The sequence below is a fragment of the Chaetodon trifascialis genome, chromosome 6, assembly GCF_039877785.1.
Source record: "Chaetodon trifascialis isolate fChaTrf1 chromosome 6, fChaTrf1.hap1, whole genome shotgun sequence".
In the NCBI taxonomy this organism is placed as follows: Eukaryota; Metazoa; Chordata; class Actinopteri; order Chaetodontiformes; family Chaetodontidae; genus Chaetodon; species Chaetodon trifascialis.
Window position 1 is genome coordinate 8149896 of NC_092061.1, and position 13207 is coordinate 8163102.

A 13207-nucleotide genomic window follows, 5' to 3' on the forward strand; every position below is an offset into this window, starting at 1 on the left:
GGCAAAAGAAACTTCTTTTATTTACCCATTTGATTTTTATTATGATCAAGTTAATGAGCATAATACACATCTGACTTTGAGACACGTTAATCACAGTGTGTAAAAGAATTATGTTGTAAAATCTGGATTACTCAGTGTTGGCACACGTCCGCATTTTGGAATGAAGTGGGTAAATACAGTCGAAAGAAAGCTTTTCTGTGGCGATAGCAATTTGAAACATTCAAATATATATACAGCAAAAGATTGATAGAGTCATCACCTTCTCCAGCTGCCTTTTATAAATATAAATAAAACATCACAGCAATAATGTCTAGCACAATACAACAGACAATAGACAGGGAGCTACAGAATGGTGGGGCTTTAAAACGCAGAGTGAACAGTAGAAAAAACTGGCGGATGCTAACTTACACATACATCTCCACACAGAGTCTTTGTACTCATACAGACTTTGAGTCTTTGCTTGGCAAAGCTAGATATTTTAAGTCTTACATACTTTTTCTTACAGCCATCTCTTTATTTACCAGCAGTTTTAGTTCTTAATGAGCAGTTTTCTTGTGGACTGAACGTGAAATGATTTTAAAACCCTCTCCCGGTAGTTCCCAGCAGACTGAAGGAAAGCAGTGTGATATGCACTGGACTGTGACCTCACGCGGCGTCCACGGATATCCACACACAGTTGAATAAATCAGGTTGACTCTGTTAGAGACAGTTCAGCTGCTTTATAACAGGGCGATGGGCTTGCTGTTGGCTGGTGTGACCATGTACTGGGAAGACAGGGGATCCTGGGTGGCGTAGGACGTGTAGAGGCCCGTCACTTGCACATCTGACAGCGGCAGGTTCGCTCCAGTGGAAACTGGAGGGAGGTTGGCTGTTCCCAAGTCACAGTCTGATAGTCGGAGGGGCGAGTTACTGAAGGTACCCAAAGCATCCAGGTTAAAGCTGTCGTCCTTCATTTCCTCCCACAGGTTACCTACGCAGATAGATTCGGAGGTTAGTGTACGGATGCAACAACACTTCAGTTATCCAGCAAACAAAAACAGGGCTGACGCCTAAATACGTGTGTTTACCTTGAAGGGCAAAGTCCATGATGCTAGGGTCCAGTGCATCCACCTCTGTGTGTGTGTCACCATGCACGCTGTAGAAATCATCTGACGGCTTGCCGGACTGCTGGGTGAGCGGACTGTGGGAAAGGTCAGGGACCGTGTGGAGGGGGGGTGTCTGAGCCGGGGCAGGGGACATGGGGGCCAGGCGGGCCTGAGCCTGGAGCTGGGCCTGCAGCTGGTGGTGCTGGTGCATGGGTAAACAGGGCAGGGACAGCGTGACTATAGGCTGAGGCTGCATCTGCGAGGGGACGGGTAGCGGGAGGCCAGTGGGACAGCCGGGCAGTCGGGTCATGCCGGGCTCCGGAGCCTTACGTCTGCAGTTCTCCGGGCGGTCTGTGATCAGTTTGTCCAACTCATCTGCAGGGAAAAGGACAGATTATCAGGCTAACGACACTGGTAGCTGTTGATGACTCATTGCCTGGTCGGGCGGTAGACCTTTTACATTTAACAAAATGAAGTTCTGACCAGGGTTAGCCATACTGCGGCGGATGGCTGGAAGGTCCTTGCGCTTCCACTTCTGCATCTCTTCCTCCATCTTGTCAATTTTGGCAGGGTTCAGTGCCCACAGACAGCCCTTACGGGACGAGCTGCTCGTCTTGTTCTCCACTTTCTCAAAGCATTTGTTTAAGGACAGGTTGTGCCTGACTGAGTTCTTCCATCCATCAGGTGCAGTCTGCAGGAGGCAAGCAGTGTTTGATCAGTCCCATTCTTTATCTGCATGAACCTTCTCCTCCATTCCTGTTCTTTAGTATTAATATCATACCTTGAAATAAGGAAAGTGTTCCTTCATAAAGCTATAGATCTCGCTGACTGGGAGGCTGCCAGTTTTGCTGTTCTTCAGAGCCATGGCAATCAAACAGCTGAAAAAAAATCCCCAGAAAACAATCATTTGAATGTAGTTCAGAGGAAATTCACGCGATGTGTTGGAGATTATTTAAATAAGTGACGTCTGACCTGTAGGAGTAGATTGGCTTGGGGAAAGACTTGGGCTGCAGCTCCTGGTCTTGAGGAGCCAGGCGAGGTTGTGTGAATAGACTTTGGTTGTTGAAAGAGACATTGCTATAAAGCCCACCAGCTGAACACTACGAGAACAAGAAGAGAAAAATGATGAGCAATATCACAGACAGATTCACTGTTTTAATCTAGTATAAAGGACCATGTAGGAGGTCCAGACAGGAAACCAAAGAAAACCAAGGCCCAGTCCAGAGTCCAGGCCCAGGAATGATGCAATTATGAAAGAGAGATTAAACAAAATATAAAAGAACAGCATTGTGGTTATCAGTATGGTACCTGTTGTCCAGTCTGGGTTAGAGAGTACACCTGCTGGGGTGTGGGCTGGTAGACTGAGGTAGGGCACTGGTATCCCGGAGAGGGCAGCCCATTCATGGAGAATGGAGACATCTGGGAAGCACATACGGGAATGTTTGATCGACCTTATAAGCGTCATAACACATACACAGATTTTTCTTCTTGCCATGCTCTTAAAACTCACACTTCCGCTGTGGGTGTTGATGATGCTGATTCCCAGAGGGCTGTGCTGCATGTTGCTCTGGAGGTGGAGCATGGAGCCTTGACCTGCCGTCATCGTCATGTTGCTCAGCTGAGCTGTGACAAGAAAGTTCACCGGAGACTTCATTAGATCTCACCTGAAGGTTTTTTTTTACTTTCTATTCATAGATATGGTGTGATTTCTGAGGTTTAAAGATAAAAAAACAGTAAATCAGTAGTATGGTGGTTGGTTTCTGATGCTCATAGCACCAAAACATATATAAGAAGCTCAGCAGAAGCCTCTCTTTAAAAACAGGATATGACCAGTTACAACTATTTACAGACTTTAAAGCTTCTTTCTTCTGCATAATGACAGTTAAACTGTTCAATATAAGGCCTGTGGGTCTGTCTTTCATTACGTTTGGAAACATAAGCTGCTGCTGAGTTTTATTAAGTATAAAATCGTTATAATATTAATGTGGGCAAAAGCTCATAGCTCAAACTTCAGCAGAACCCACCACAGCTGTGCATCTGGATTGATCTTTGAGGTATTCTTCAGTATTCTCATTGGTCTGTATCTTTCAGGATAGTCTCATAAAACTGTGTTCATATCTGCTAAGGGAAGAAATCCAGAAGAGTCCAGCAGTCCCGATCTAGCCAATCAGAGTGATGATGCTGTTTTTGAATGTTGCACCGTCCCCTCCCTGTCACCTCACCTGTCTGTTGCTCCAACAGGCTGCCCTGGGAGGGCCCGTTACTGTGGCCTCGGCTATCAGCCATCTGCTGTAGTCGGGGCACATCCACAGAGGTGAGCCATGACAGAGACTGCAGGTCCCCAGGGAGGTCCTCCTCCCTCAGCTGGGAGGGGTCCGTGGTCAGAAGCCTTCGAGGGAGAAAGAGGAGGAGGGGGGAGGTCGGGAGGGGTAACACGGCTGTCAGCTCAGACACACGAAGACCAGAAGTGAATTTAAATCTAAACACTTGATAGACGATTCTGTCCGTCAAAGTCAAAATCAGTGTAATGAGTCTGAATGTGTGGAAACAGATGAAAGCTGCTGAGTGAAGCCGCTGCCATCCAGGATTTACCAGAAGGAGATTAACTCCAAGTGTTATTTAGCAGAGGCAGTTTTAATCAACAATGAGCGAGTTAAACAAGCTTTCCATTCACAGTAAATCATCTGCTGAGTTTTTTTTTCTTCCTAGGAGTGAACCTCTTTTTTGATGACAACCAATGCAAGTTTGAAAAGTAACATAAATCCAGATTTTTATTTCACGTTTCACCTTCTTCAACCCATAACTCCACAAGATGCTTTGCAATAAACTGGATTATAAGTAGGATTTCGGTTTAACCGCTGCACTGCCGGCGCCAATCAGCTTTCAGTCATTACGTCTTTTATGTGGCGAGCCTCGAAGAGAAAGAAAGAAAAGAGAGGAATCCTCTTGAATCCTCTCCAGTCTTCTCTACACACACACACACTTTCTGTGCAAGGGTTTAGTAATTGGGGTCGCTATGACAACACATGCTATTCAGTTGCTTTGTGTGTGGACAGTGTTGGAGTAACCCCCCCATACACACACACACACACACACACACACACACACACACACACACACACCAAATCTCCTAATAAAAAAATCAACCCTGTGTCAGGTGACCACGCTCTCGCCTTAACCATTGGCTGAATCATAAGTAAACAACGCATGAGATCGTTTGAAACATGGGACAGCAGCACATGTTGCCTGCAACAGTTGGCCTTGTCTATTGAAAAATGATCACCTATTGTGTCCCAAACGACAAATCTGCCCAGTGGCACGTGGCTCTATTGTCTTCCCCAGACCCTTCCTTGATTGTCTCTGTCGTTTCTTTTCTTCACCCGACCCTTGCATTAATCTGCTGGAATGACAGCCCTCACATAAGAGGGACAAATAGGATGCCATCTGCTTCCCTGTCCCTTTCCAGCCTCTATCCTCCTCACTGCCGCCCCTAACCACCCCCCTCCTGCCCTCACCATCAACCCCCTCCCGTCCTCCCCCAAATGGGGAAATCAACGGAGCCTCAGGCAGAAGGGGGTGCAAATGTAGTTTGAGGTCAGGGCTCTGTGTCTGCCGTCTGAGCGGGTGCCATCGCTGCAGCCAGGAATCAGCAGCACACGTCCACAAACACCTCTGCATGTAAATGATGTGGAGGGCTCGTCCCTTTGAAGCAGGTGGCGCTGTGAAGTTTAACACCCTGCAAAGTATCTCAGCGGGGGCTTTGAAGTTCAGTGTACCTCTTCTTTGTCTTCTTCTCTGCCCGCCTGCTGCGAGCTTTCTTTCACTTCTGACAAAATGAAGAAATAAATGTTCAAGGGGAATCTGAAAGTCTTGACAGATTGAATGTTATACAGTATGGAGGGACGGCAGAGGTGCAGCTTCAGGGGCTTTTTGTCCTTTTGGTTTTACATTAAAAAGCTCAAAAGTAGCTGTGCGCACACAAAGTGAATCAAAGCTACAGCATGTACAATATTTGCTGTTGCTGATACATTGAAATGATGCATTATAGATGCCCAGTACATAGAATAGATGATACATTAATGGGCTTTCATTCCCACCTCCCCTTCTCTCGCTACCAGGAGCATAAAAATTGCTCACTGTTGCAAAACATGTTGAGCTGGTGTCTCCATGTATCATCCAAGCCTTCCCAGAGGTTCAGCAACACAAAATATTGCACCTCCTCCCTCCCTCCCGCCCTCCCTCCTTTTCTAATTGGGAGCCACTTGTGCATACTGGTGACCCAGAGCGCCCCGTCTCCCCCTGAGCCGGCAGGCCAAGAGGCTCAGGCTCTCCGTGTGCCGACAGCGGGAGTGTAAACAGAGCTGATGGTTTCTGACAGATCCATTCAGACCGAAAATCATTTATTCTTCAGGATTTTTTTCTCTCTCCTTTTTCATGAAACCCCCCATGCACAAAAAGAGCTGTCCATCTACCTCTAGATGAAACAAAGTGGGGTTAGACAGTTTGTTCCATGACCATTTGGGAAACACCTTAAAGGGTTTGATTAATAGAAAATATGCCTTTTATCTATTGAGGCGTCTCAAATTTGATCCTGAGTTTTTTTGACAAGATGCGACACCAAAAAAAAAAAAGAAAAAAAAAAAAAGTTGTTTAGTGCCAGAGACTGTTTGTCCTGATCTAAATCAGAAGTCTCACCTGTAGTCCTGTGGAGACGGATGATGCCCAGCATTCTCAATTATTCCTGACATCCTGGATGTAATTCCGCCTTCTATCATTTCCTGGGATATGTGGCACCTCTGCGACGAGAAAAATTAATTAACAAACTTTTCCACCTCCAGTGAGGCTTAAATAAGGCTGAAATCAACAAGCTATGTAGAAGGATTTATTAAAATATTAACAACATCGCTTCAAAAAGTGGCTTCCTCAGCAGATAAATATGGTGGAGCAGCATGTGCTATTTCTGAAAATATGAAGTTCTCCATAAAAAGCAGCCATTTAAAACTGAGCTTTACAGGTCAGCGAACATTTATATAACATGTTATATAATATTTTAATGAACACAGCAATGAGCATATTCAAAAATGAATTGATGAGTTGATAAAATGTCTGTTTGAATGCAGAATGCCTTTGTTGTGGCTGAAGCTCATTTTGCTGTTTGAATGCTTTTTGTTCCCCTGAACTCTCCCTAATTTCATTTAATGAAAACACACAGAATACACAGAATAACGTAGCTTGCGTTCAGTAAGAATCCAGCTCAAATGTTTACATAGCAGCTTGGTCACATTAACTCAGCCCTGATTTAAATGGCTTATCATTTAACGTGCCTACAGAGAAACTGTGGTTGAAGGCTAAAAATCATTAAAATGCCAACATTCTCATAAAGAGCAACAATCCTACAAAGATTATGATGCTGAAAGAGAGAAATCATTAAAGAAAAAAAAACAACTCACCTGTTTTGGATGATCTGAAGAATGTGTGAGCCCCTGTACTGTATTTCACTGTGTTGCACTTGATGCTCCAAAAACCGTTTTTAAATTTCCCTCTCTGGAGCTGTCCAGCGCTCTGACATGCGCAGTGGAGACTTCAGCGGCGCTCCCAGGCGCCCGCAGGGCAGGAGGGTCCCATGAGTTTGACAGCTGCTGTTAATGCAGTGCCTGTTAACAGTCCCGACAACATCCACACTCCCCACAACAGGAGCAGGAGCTGCGATGTTGAGATTTTATTTTTCTCTCAGTTTTTTTGGGGGGGACTTTGCGTCACAGTGCGCTCCTCCACTGCACCCAAACAGCAGCCAAACACGAGTTGTTTAAAATAAAATTCAGGCCATACTCCACCCAGACATTGTAGTCCTCTTACTGGATGATTATGACAGAGATGAGATGATATATTTAGCGGAAGTTCCCTGCCTGTCTTACACTATCCTGTGCGTTCGTTCCTCCAGTGAAGATGTGCGCCTTAAAAAAACGCAAAACGCACGAGTTCAGGCCTGAATCCTGTTAAGGTTTTTAGATTAGAAAGGCAAAAGAACTGGGTAGTTTAAAATAGCTGAACCAGACTGAACAGACGGAATGAAAGCAACAGAAAAAACACCTGAGTTAAACAAACAAACAAAAAAAGTAAGAATAAACCTTAAATATCCATTTTGCTCCACTGGGCTATATCCTCCTGTCAGGTTATTCCCAGTAAGCTCCCTCCATCAGGTCTAAGACGGTGTGAGTCGCTACTTGTGGTGTGGTGTGTATGTGAGTGTGAACTTTTTTTTTTTTTTTTTAGGGAAGTGCTTGTAGATAATTTGCTTCCCGCCGCTGTGGCCGCGTCCTGCTCCTCTCAGCAGTGGGAAAAAGAGCCGGGGAGGCGCGTAGGGAGGGCAGGGGGCCGGGTGGGCTTCAGCAGGAGGCGGCAAAGGCTCACACACATGGCTGGAGAGCAGGTTCACTCCAGCCAAAAAAAAAAAAAAAAAAAAGAAAGAAAGAGAGAGAGAGAGAGAGAGAGAGAGAGAGAGAGAGAGAGAGAGAGAGAGAGAGAGAGAGAGAGAGAGAGAGAGAGAGAGAGAAAGAAAACTCACCAATCCAGAAAATAAGAAATTACTGTGTCACCGCCTCCTTACTCAGGCTGCATTGTGGAAAAAACAAAACAAAACAAAACAAAACAAAACAAAACAAAACAAAACAAAACAAAACAAAACAAAACAAAACAAAACAAAACACTTCCTGCCGGTTTTCATTATAAATACACATTTCACTGAGTTTTAGGCACAATGGAAAATAATTCACACTACAATCAGTATCCTTATATGTCGAGGAAATAAGTGTCAGTGCTTCAATTTTATGAAAAGGGACGAATAGTTTGCGAAAGCTGTTGTTCGTTTAATGACTTTTCCCACAATTTCTGAGAAAAATAAAGTATTTCTAATCTAAAGGATTCTTTGAACTCCCACATTTCACTGCTATGTAACTGCAGGGATGATATCTCTCACTTTAAACATCTCCATGGATGACTCTGGAGTGGGCGATAGGAGTGAACACGCCTGCTCTGGGTGAGATAACGCAAGCAGGTGTGGTGGTCTTCTAACAGCAGACTTCAATGAGAAACCTGCAGGAGATTAAAATTTGCGGCCGGAAATTAAAGGGGAATTCCTTCAAGTCTGCAGGGAGACTGCAGTGACAGCAGCATCAGCCCCATGGGACCCTACAGATGGTAAATCGGCCTGTCACAATAGGCACAATCAATGATTACATGCATGAACGTAACGGACAAAAACAAGACCGTCCTCAGAGAGCGCATCCTGGAGGTCCTAAAGCCCGCGGGGTTACGAGCTGGAACCGGGGGAGGCGCTGCGGGCAGGCTGGGCTCATACTGAGTGAGCTACTGTAGGTCAGCAGTGATGATGATGATGATGATGATGATGATGATGATGATGATGATGATGATGATGATGATGATGATGATGGTTTCACCTGAGGAGCAGGATGACCCCTGCACATAAATGCCACTGGTTCACATTGGCCGAAGTGTCCTTGAACAGTTCATTCAGAAATCAGTCTGGATAAGTGTCAGCTGCAGGGGCTGGACAAAAAAACAGGAACATCTTCCTAGAGAAAAATAATCTGCAACTATTTTAATGATCAATAGATAATTGTAGTATGAAAACATTCCAGTATATTTACTCAAGAACTGTACTTACTGCACACGAGTATTTCCATTTTATGTTACTTTCTGCTTCTGTTCTACTTTATACTTCTGGACCACTTCACAGAGAAATGTTGTCCTCTTCAGTTCACTGCTTTTATTAAAGAGCTGTCATTACAAGGATGCTTTTCAAATTAAGGTTTAACATTTTACAAAAACATATGATCAGTTCATAGAATTTGATCCATTGTTAGAGGTTAAACTACCAAACGTACACAAAGCAGTTAAATTAGCTGAACCATGACTGATGGCAACGTTAAAGTACTGAATACATACTAATACATCAACACTATAGTGTAACACTGACAGTACGTTTTGTTGTTAATGCTCTTTAACACTTGGTTGTGTAGCTGTCTTTGCATTTGACTTATGTTTACACACTTTTGGATTGTATCAATGGGAACACCTAAAACTCCACCAGCAAAGAAGAATCATGATCACCAGTGGATCCTTATCGACAAGATATTATATATAAGATATTATCTTAATTTCTACTGCAAGCATGCACAGCTGGTGGGACACAGGAACGGCTTACAATAAAGTAATATAATAGATAGCAGTTTGCAGAGGTGTTTAATGAGAGAAAAGTTTGAATCAGGTCAGTGATCATTTCAGTGGTGACAGTTTCAGATGTTTACGAGCAAATATCCAGTGAAGAGTCTTGTCTCAGCTGCTTTTCTTTGCCAGTGAAGTTTTCCTGTATTTGCCCCTTTGCTGTATTATTACATAATTTGTTATGCAGTGCAAAAACAACATTATGAGCTTCTGAAAACTGTTATCTATTCTGTTGTAAGGTGTTTTTATTGTGCACCTGGGCAAGCTTTTAGTGGATATCAGCATTATCGTGATATTAAAAGGTAAATGGCTGCAGTTATATCGTGCTTTTATCCAAAGTGTCTTCTCGTTCACACACTCTCTCACTCACACATTTATGGACTGACCACCAGGACCTATTTGCAGCTCAGCGTCTTGCTCAAGGACACTTTGACATGTGGAAAGGAGGAGCTGGGGATCAGACCACCAACCCTGCGATTAGTGGACAACCTGCTGCTGTGCCGCAGCTGCTCCTTGTACACATAAGGTAAAATGTTCATTTTTGGCCAGGTAGTGCCATGTTTAGTATGAAGTTAATGGCAATGACCTGTGGGCAGCTCGGAGAGCTTAACCTGGCCGTGTGATGCATTCAGGGGAGAGCACGAGGACTCCCTGCAGCTCAGGAGCACAGAGTGAAGGCTCTCCCCTCTCATGCCTGTTCAGGAGTAATGGGGAAACAATGGGATCACCGCCTGAGGGCTGGCCTGTGTTTGTAGCCTGTGTTTTTGTCTTGCACCAAGTGTTTACTCAAAACACATGAGCCCCTCTGAGAACGAGGTCAGCTCACCCCTCTAATCTGCTCTGCAGGCAGAGACACAGTGTCCCCCAGAACAACACGTCACCCAGAGTGACCCTCTGGCCACACAGAGGAAGCTGCTGTCAGCCATGCTTAGCCAAGGCGCAGCACCCGTGTCCTGCCAAAGACTTTGTTTTCTCACTGAGGCTTCAACGTGGATGGAGCAGAGTGTCCAGACTGTCAGGCCTCAGGTTGCCCTGTCAAAGGTCAGTCAGTCAGAGACGGCTGACAACAGGTTTCAGTGTAGTTACACCTTCACAGAGGGAAGACGCGACAAAGCAGCGATTAAATTTCACAACATCAGCAGTAAGCTGTTCATGTAACATTCACTGTCTGCTAATTTGAGTGTCTCCGTCACATCTTTATAGCCAATAGGACATTCTTCTATACAATAATATAACGGAACAGTTAAACCTTCAAAGTGCAGCTCAACACTGCTGAACTTATGATATAATAAACTTGTGTGTTGCATAATGACTTCCAGGCCGTTGTATTAAAGGGTCAGTTCACCCGAATCACAGATAAAAAGAGAAACGAACAAAAATAATACATCATCTCCAGCAGCATTTAGCCAAATAGACAGTTTTAGATTTTTACCACTGAATGCAATGCAGCTCACTGCTACTCAGTCGAGTGGAGGAGAACATGTGGTGCCCGGTGCATTTAAAATGACATTTTCCAAAGTCAGGAGCAACATTAGAAAAACAAGTCTTATGGCTAATGCAGTTAGCAGCTTTCACAGAGAACTCTGAAAACTAGAGTTTAATTTTCACAGCAAACAATGTGACAGAGAGGCAGCATGCACAATACCAGGACCCTGAAACTGAAGCAGCTAAATGGAACTCAGCCGTCAGTAATTTTCCTATTTATGCCCCTGTTTTCTTAGTGTGACAAAATGTCCTCTGTGAAAATAGCCCGAAGTCTCAGAGGTGGAGATTTCAAAACCAAAAATCACAAATAAAACCAAAAGGAACATGATGGCTGGAGGGACTAATGTAATTTTTATTTATTTTTTTTGTGATCAGGTGAACTGACCCTTTAACAAGAATGAGCTCAGACTGCTGACTGCATCATTTTCTGTCCAAATTTGACATATTTGAGTATTTCCATTTAATGCTAGTTTGTACTTTTTACTCCACAACATGTAAACTGAAAGCTTTACTTACTAGATACTTTTACTGATTAAGATTTTATGATACAAAATGCGTATACACACATAATGTGTAAAAATATAACAGTTACTGGAGCCATTTTTGTGCATTATGGGTACTTTTGATATTTTATGTATCAGCCATCAGTTTGCATCAAACCTAGGCGCTGACGTTTTAAGCCCTGACAGAGTATTGGTCAGTATCGGTCAAGCAAAAATGCCCCCGCAGCTCCCATCACGCCATTGTCTCTTCTCCACGGCAGACGACTTCTCCGGACAGACCGCCGGACTTCACAATCCTCTTGTCCTTAGGGATCACAGAAAACCCTCTCATGAGGGTTTAGAGAGGTCAATGGTGTTGACCTTTGAGTGACCTGTGTCAACACCAAAGCCTCCTCTCTGAGGCGAGGTCAGTCCTTTTCAGTGCCCTAAAGGGTAAAGATGGAGCAAAAGTCCTCTTCTTTTTCACAGCCGATTGAGTGTAAAAGAGCCTCATTTCCAGGAGAGCTCTCAGTAACTTTTTTATGTGTCACAGCAGGCACACAGTGTCCCCTAAGGATGGCACTCAGACACCCCTAAGTCAAGTTGTCTGAATTACTGTGCATTTAGTTTTTGCAGTGACCTTTCAGAGGTTATCCAAGCTGACAAATATTCTATTCCTGGAGTGTAAGTGGATAATGTGGAAAGAAAATAGTCAAATCAAGTGTAATGCATTGCAATATTTGAAGGTACAGTGCGTAAAAAATGGGACATAATAAGAAAGAGGATCATAATGATGTTATATATACCTCTCATCTCTTAAGCAGGACAGAAATGATATGTAATTGAAAAAAATGTCCAATGTGGGGTATGAAGTAACCTCACTGACCCAGCATTTTGGTACTGAAATGATGACGGGGCCCAGGCTTCGTTACGCTGCTCTGAAAAATTAGAATAATGGACTATGAAAGAAGGAGAGATCCAAAGAAAGGGACAGGGGAAGAAAGAAGGTCTTTGGGAAAAGAGGAATTAGATAGGAAGAGAGGGAGACATAATGGGAGGGAAACAGTGAAATGGAGACAAAATAAGTAGGAGAGAAGAGAGAGGGGGCAGTAGTGGTGTGATGTGAGTGTTATCATCAGCTCTCATTCTCAGCATGGAATCTATAATGGGAAAATCAACCTCTCTGACTCCTGTGTAATTGGATTTGCCGGGTCTCGTGCTGAATCAGAGCCCAGTGGGTAGCACAAAGCTTGTTAAGATTGGACAAGCATTGCTGGGCTGCTGGGCCGGGGGAGAGGTGGGGCGACGGCAGAGGTAACCTTGACAACTTTTCTGGAGTGGAGAGTGAATAATTCAAATATGTTCAACACACAAGTGGTCACCCATCAGAGAAAACTGACTGAGAGCTTTCAGATATTAATCACTCCATTAAATGGGTGAAACCTGATATTTTCACACCTTTAGGTCACCAGAGCAGAGAAAATGGACACCTGTGTTACCTTGGAGGGTGTGTGTTTTCGAGCGGCGGTTACCAAGTTACAGAAGTAAACACGTCTTTATTCCCGCACAGTCGCTCCCCACAAGGTGCAGCTACTTCAGGGCAAAGTTGGTTCATTAGAAAGTATTTACAAGAAATTAGAATTCCTGTACCAAATCCACCAGTTTAACAGCATATTTATATTATTGTTAGTGGATTTGAGTCAGTGAGTGATTAAGCATTTAGTTAAAAGCAATAATTGATGCATTTAAGCAAAATACTGAGACTCTTGTCCCCTTTGCACAGTTGTACCAGCTTTATTTTTAGCTGAGCTAGCAGCGTGGCTCCAGGGATGACAGTGCAGCTTCTGTCCAGACATTCATGATCCCCAGAGGGTGAATCTCAATCACTCAGGTGAACCTTTTTCTGTTCCT

General features: G+C 44.0%; 1 protein-coding gene across 1 annotated transcript; it reads right to left on the reverse strand.

Moving 5' to 3' along the window:
• Positions 1-7299, reverse strand: foxn4 (forkhead box N4). Its single transcript, XM_070963795.1, has 10 exons — positions 6536-7299; positions 5781-5881; positions 3308-3474; positions 2596-2708; positions 2394-2504; positions 2058-2185; positions 1867-1963; positions 1569-1776; positions 1068-1460; positions 1-970 (listed from the first exon to the last, which is right to left on the reverse strand). Exons 2-10 carry the CDS (start codon positions 5858-5860, stop codon positions 720-722), a joined length of 1548 nt encoding a protein of 515 aa, XP_070819896.1. The 5' UTR covers positions 5861-5881; positions 6536-7299; the 3' UTR covers positions 1-719.
• Positions 7300-13207: the final 5908 nt, after the last annotated feature.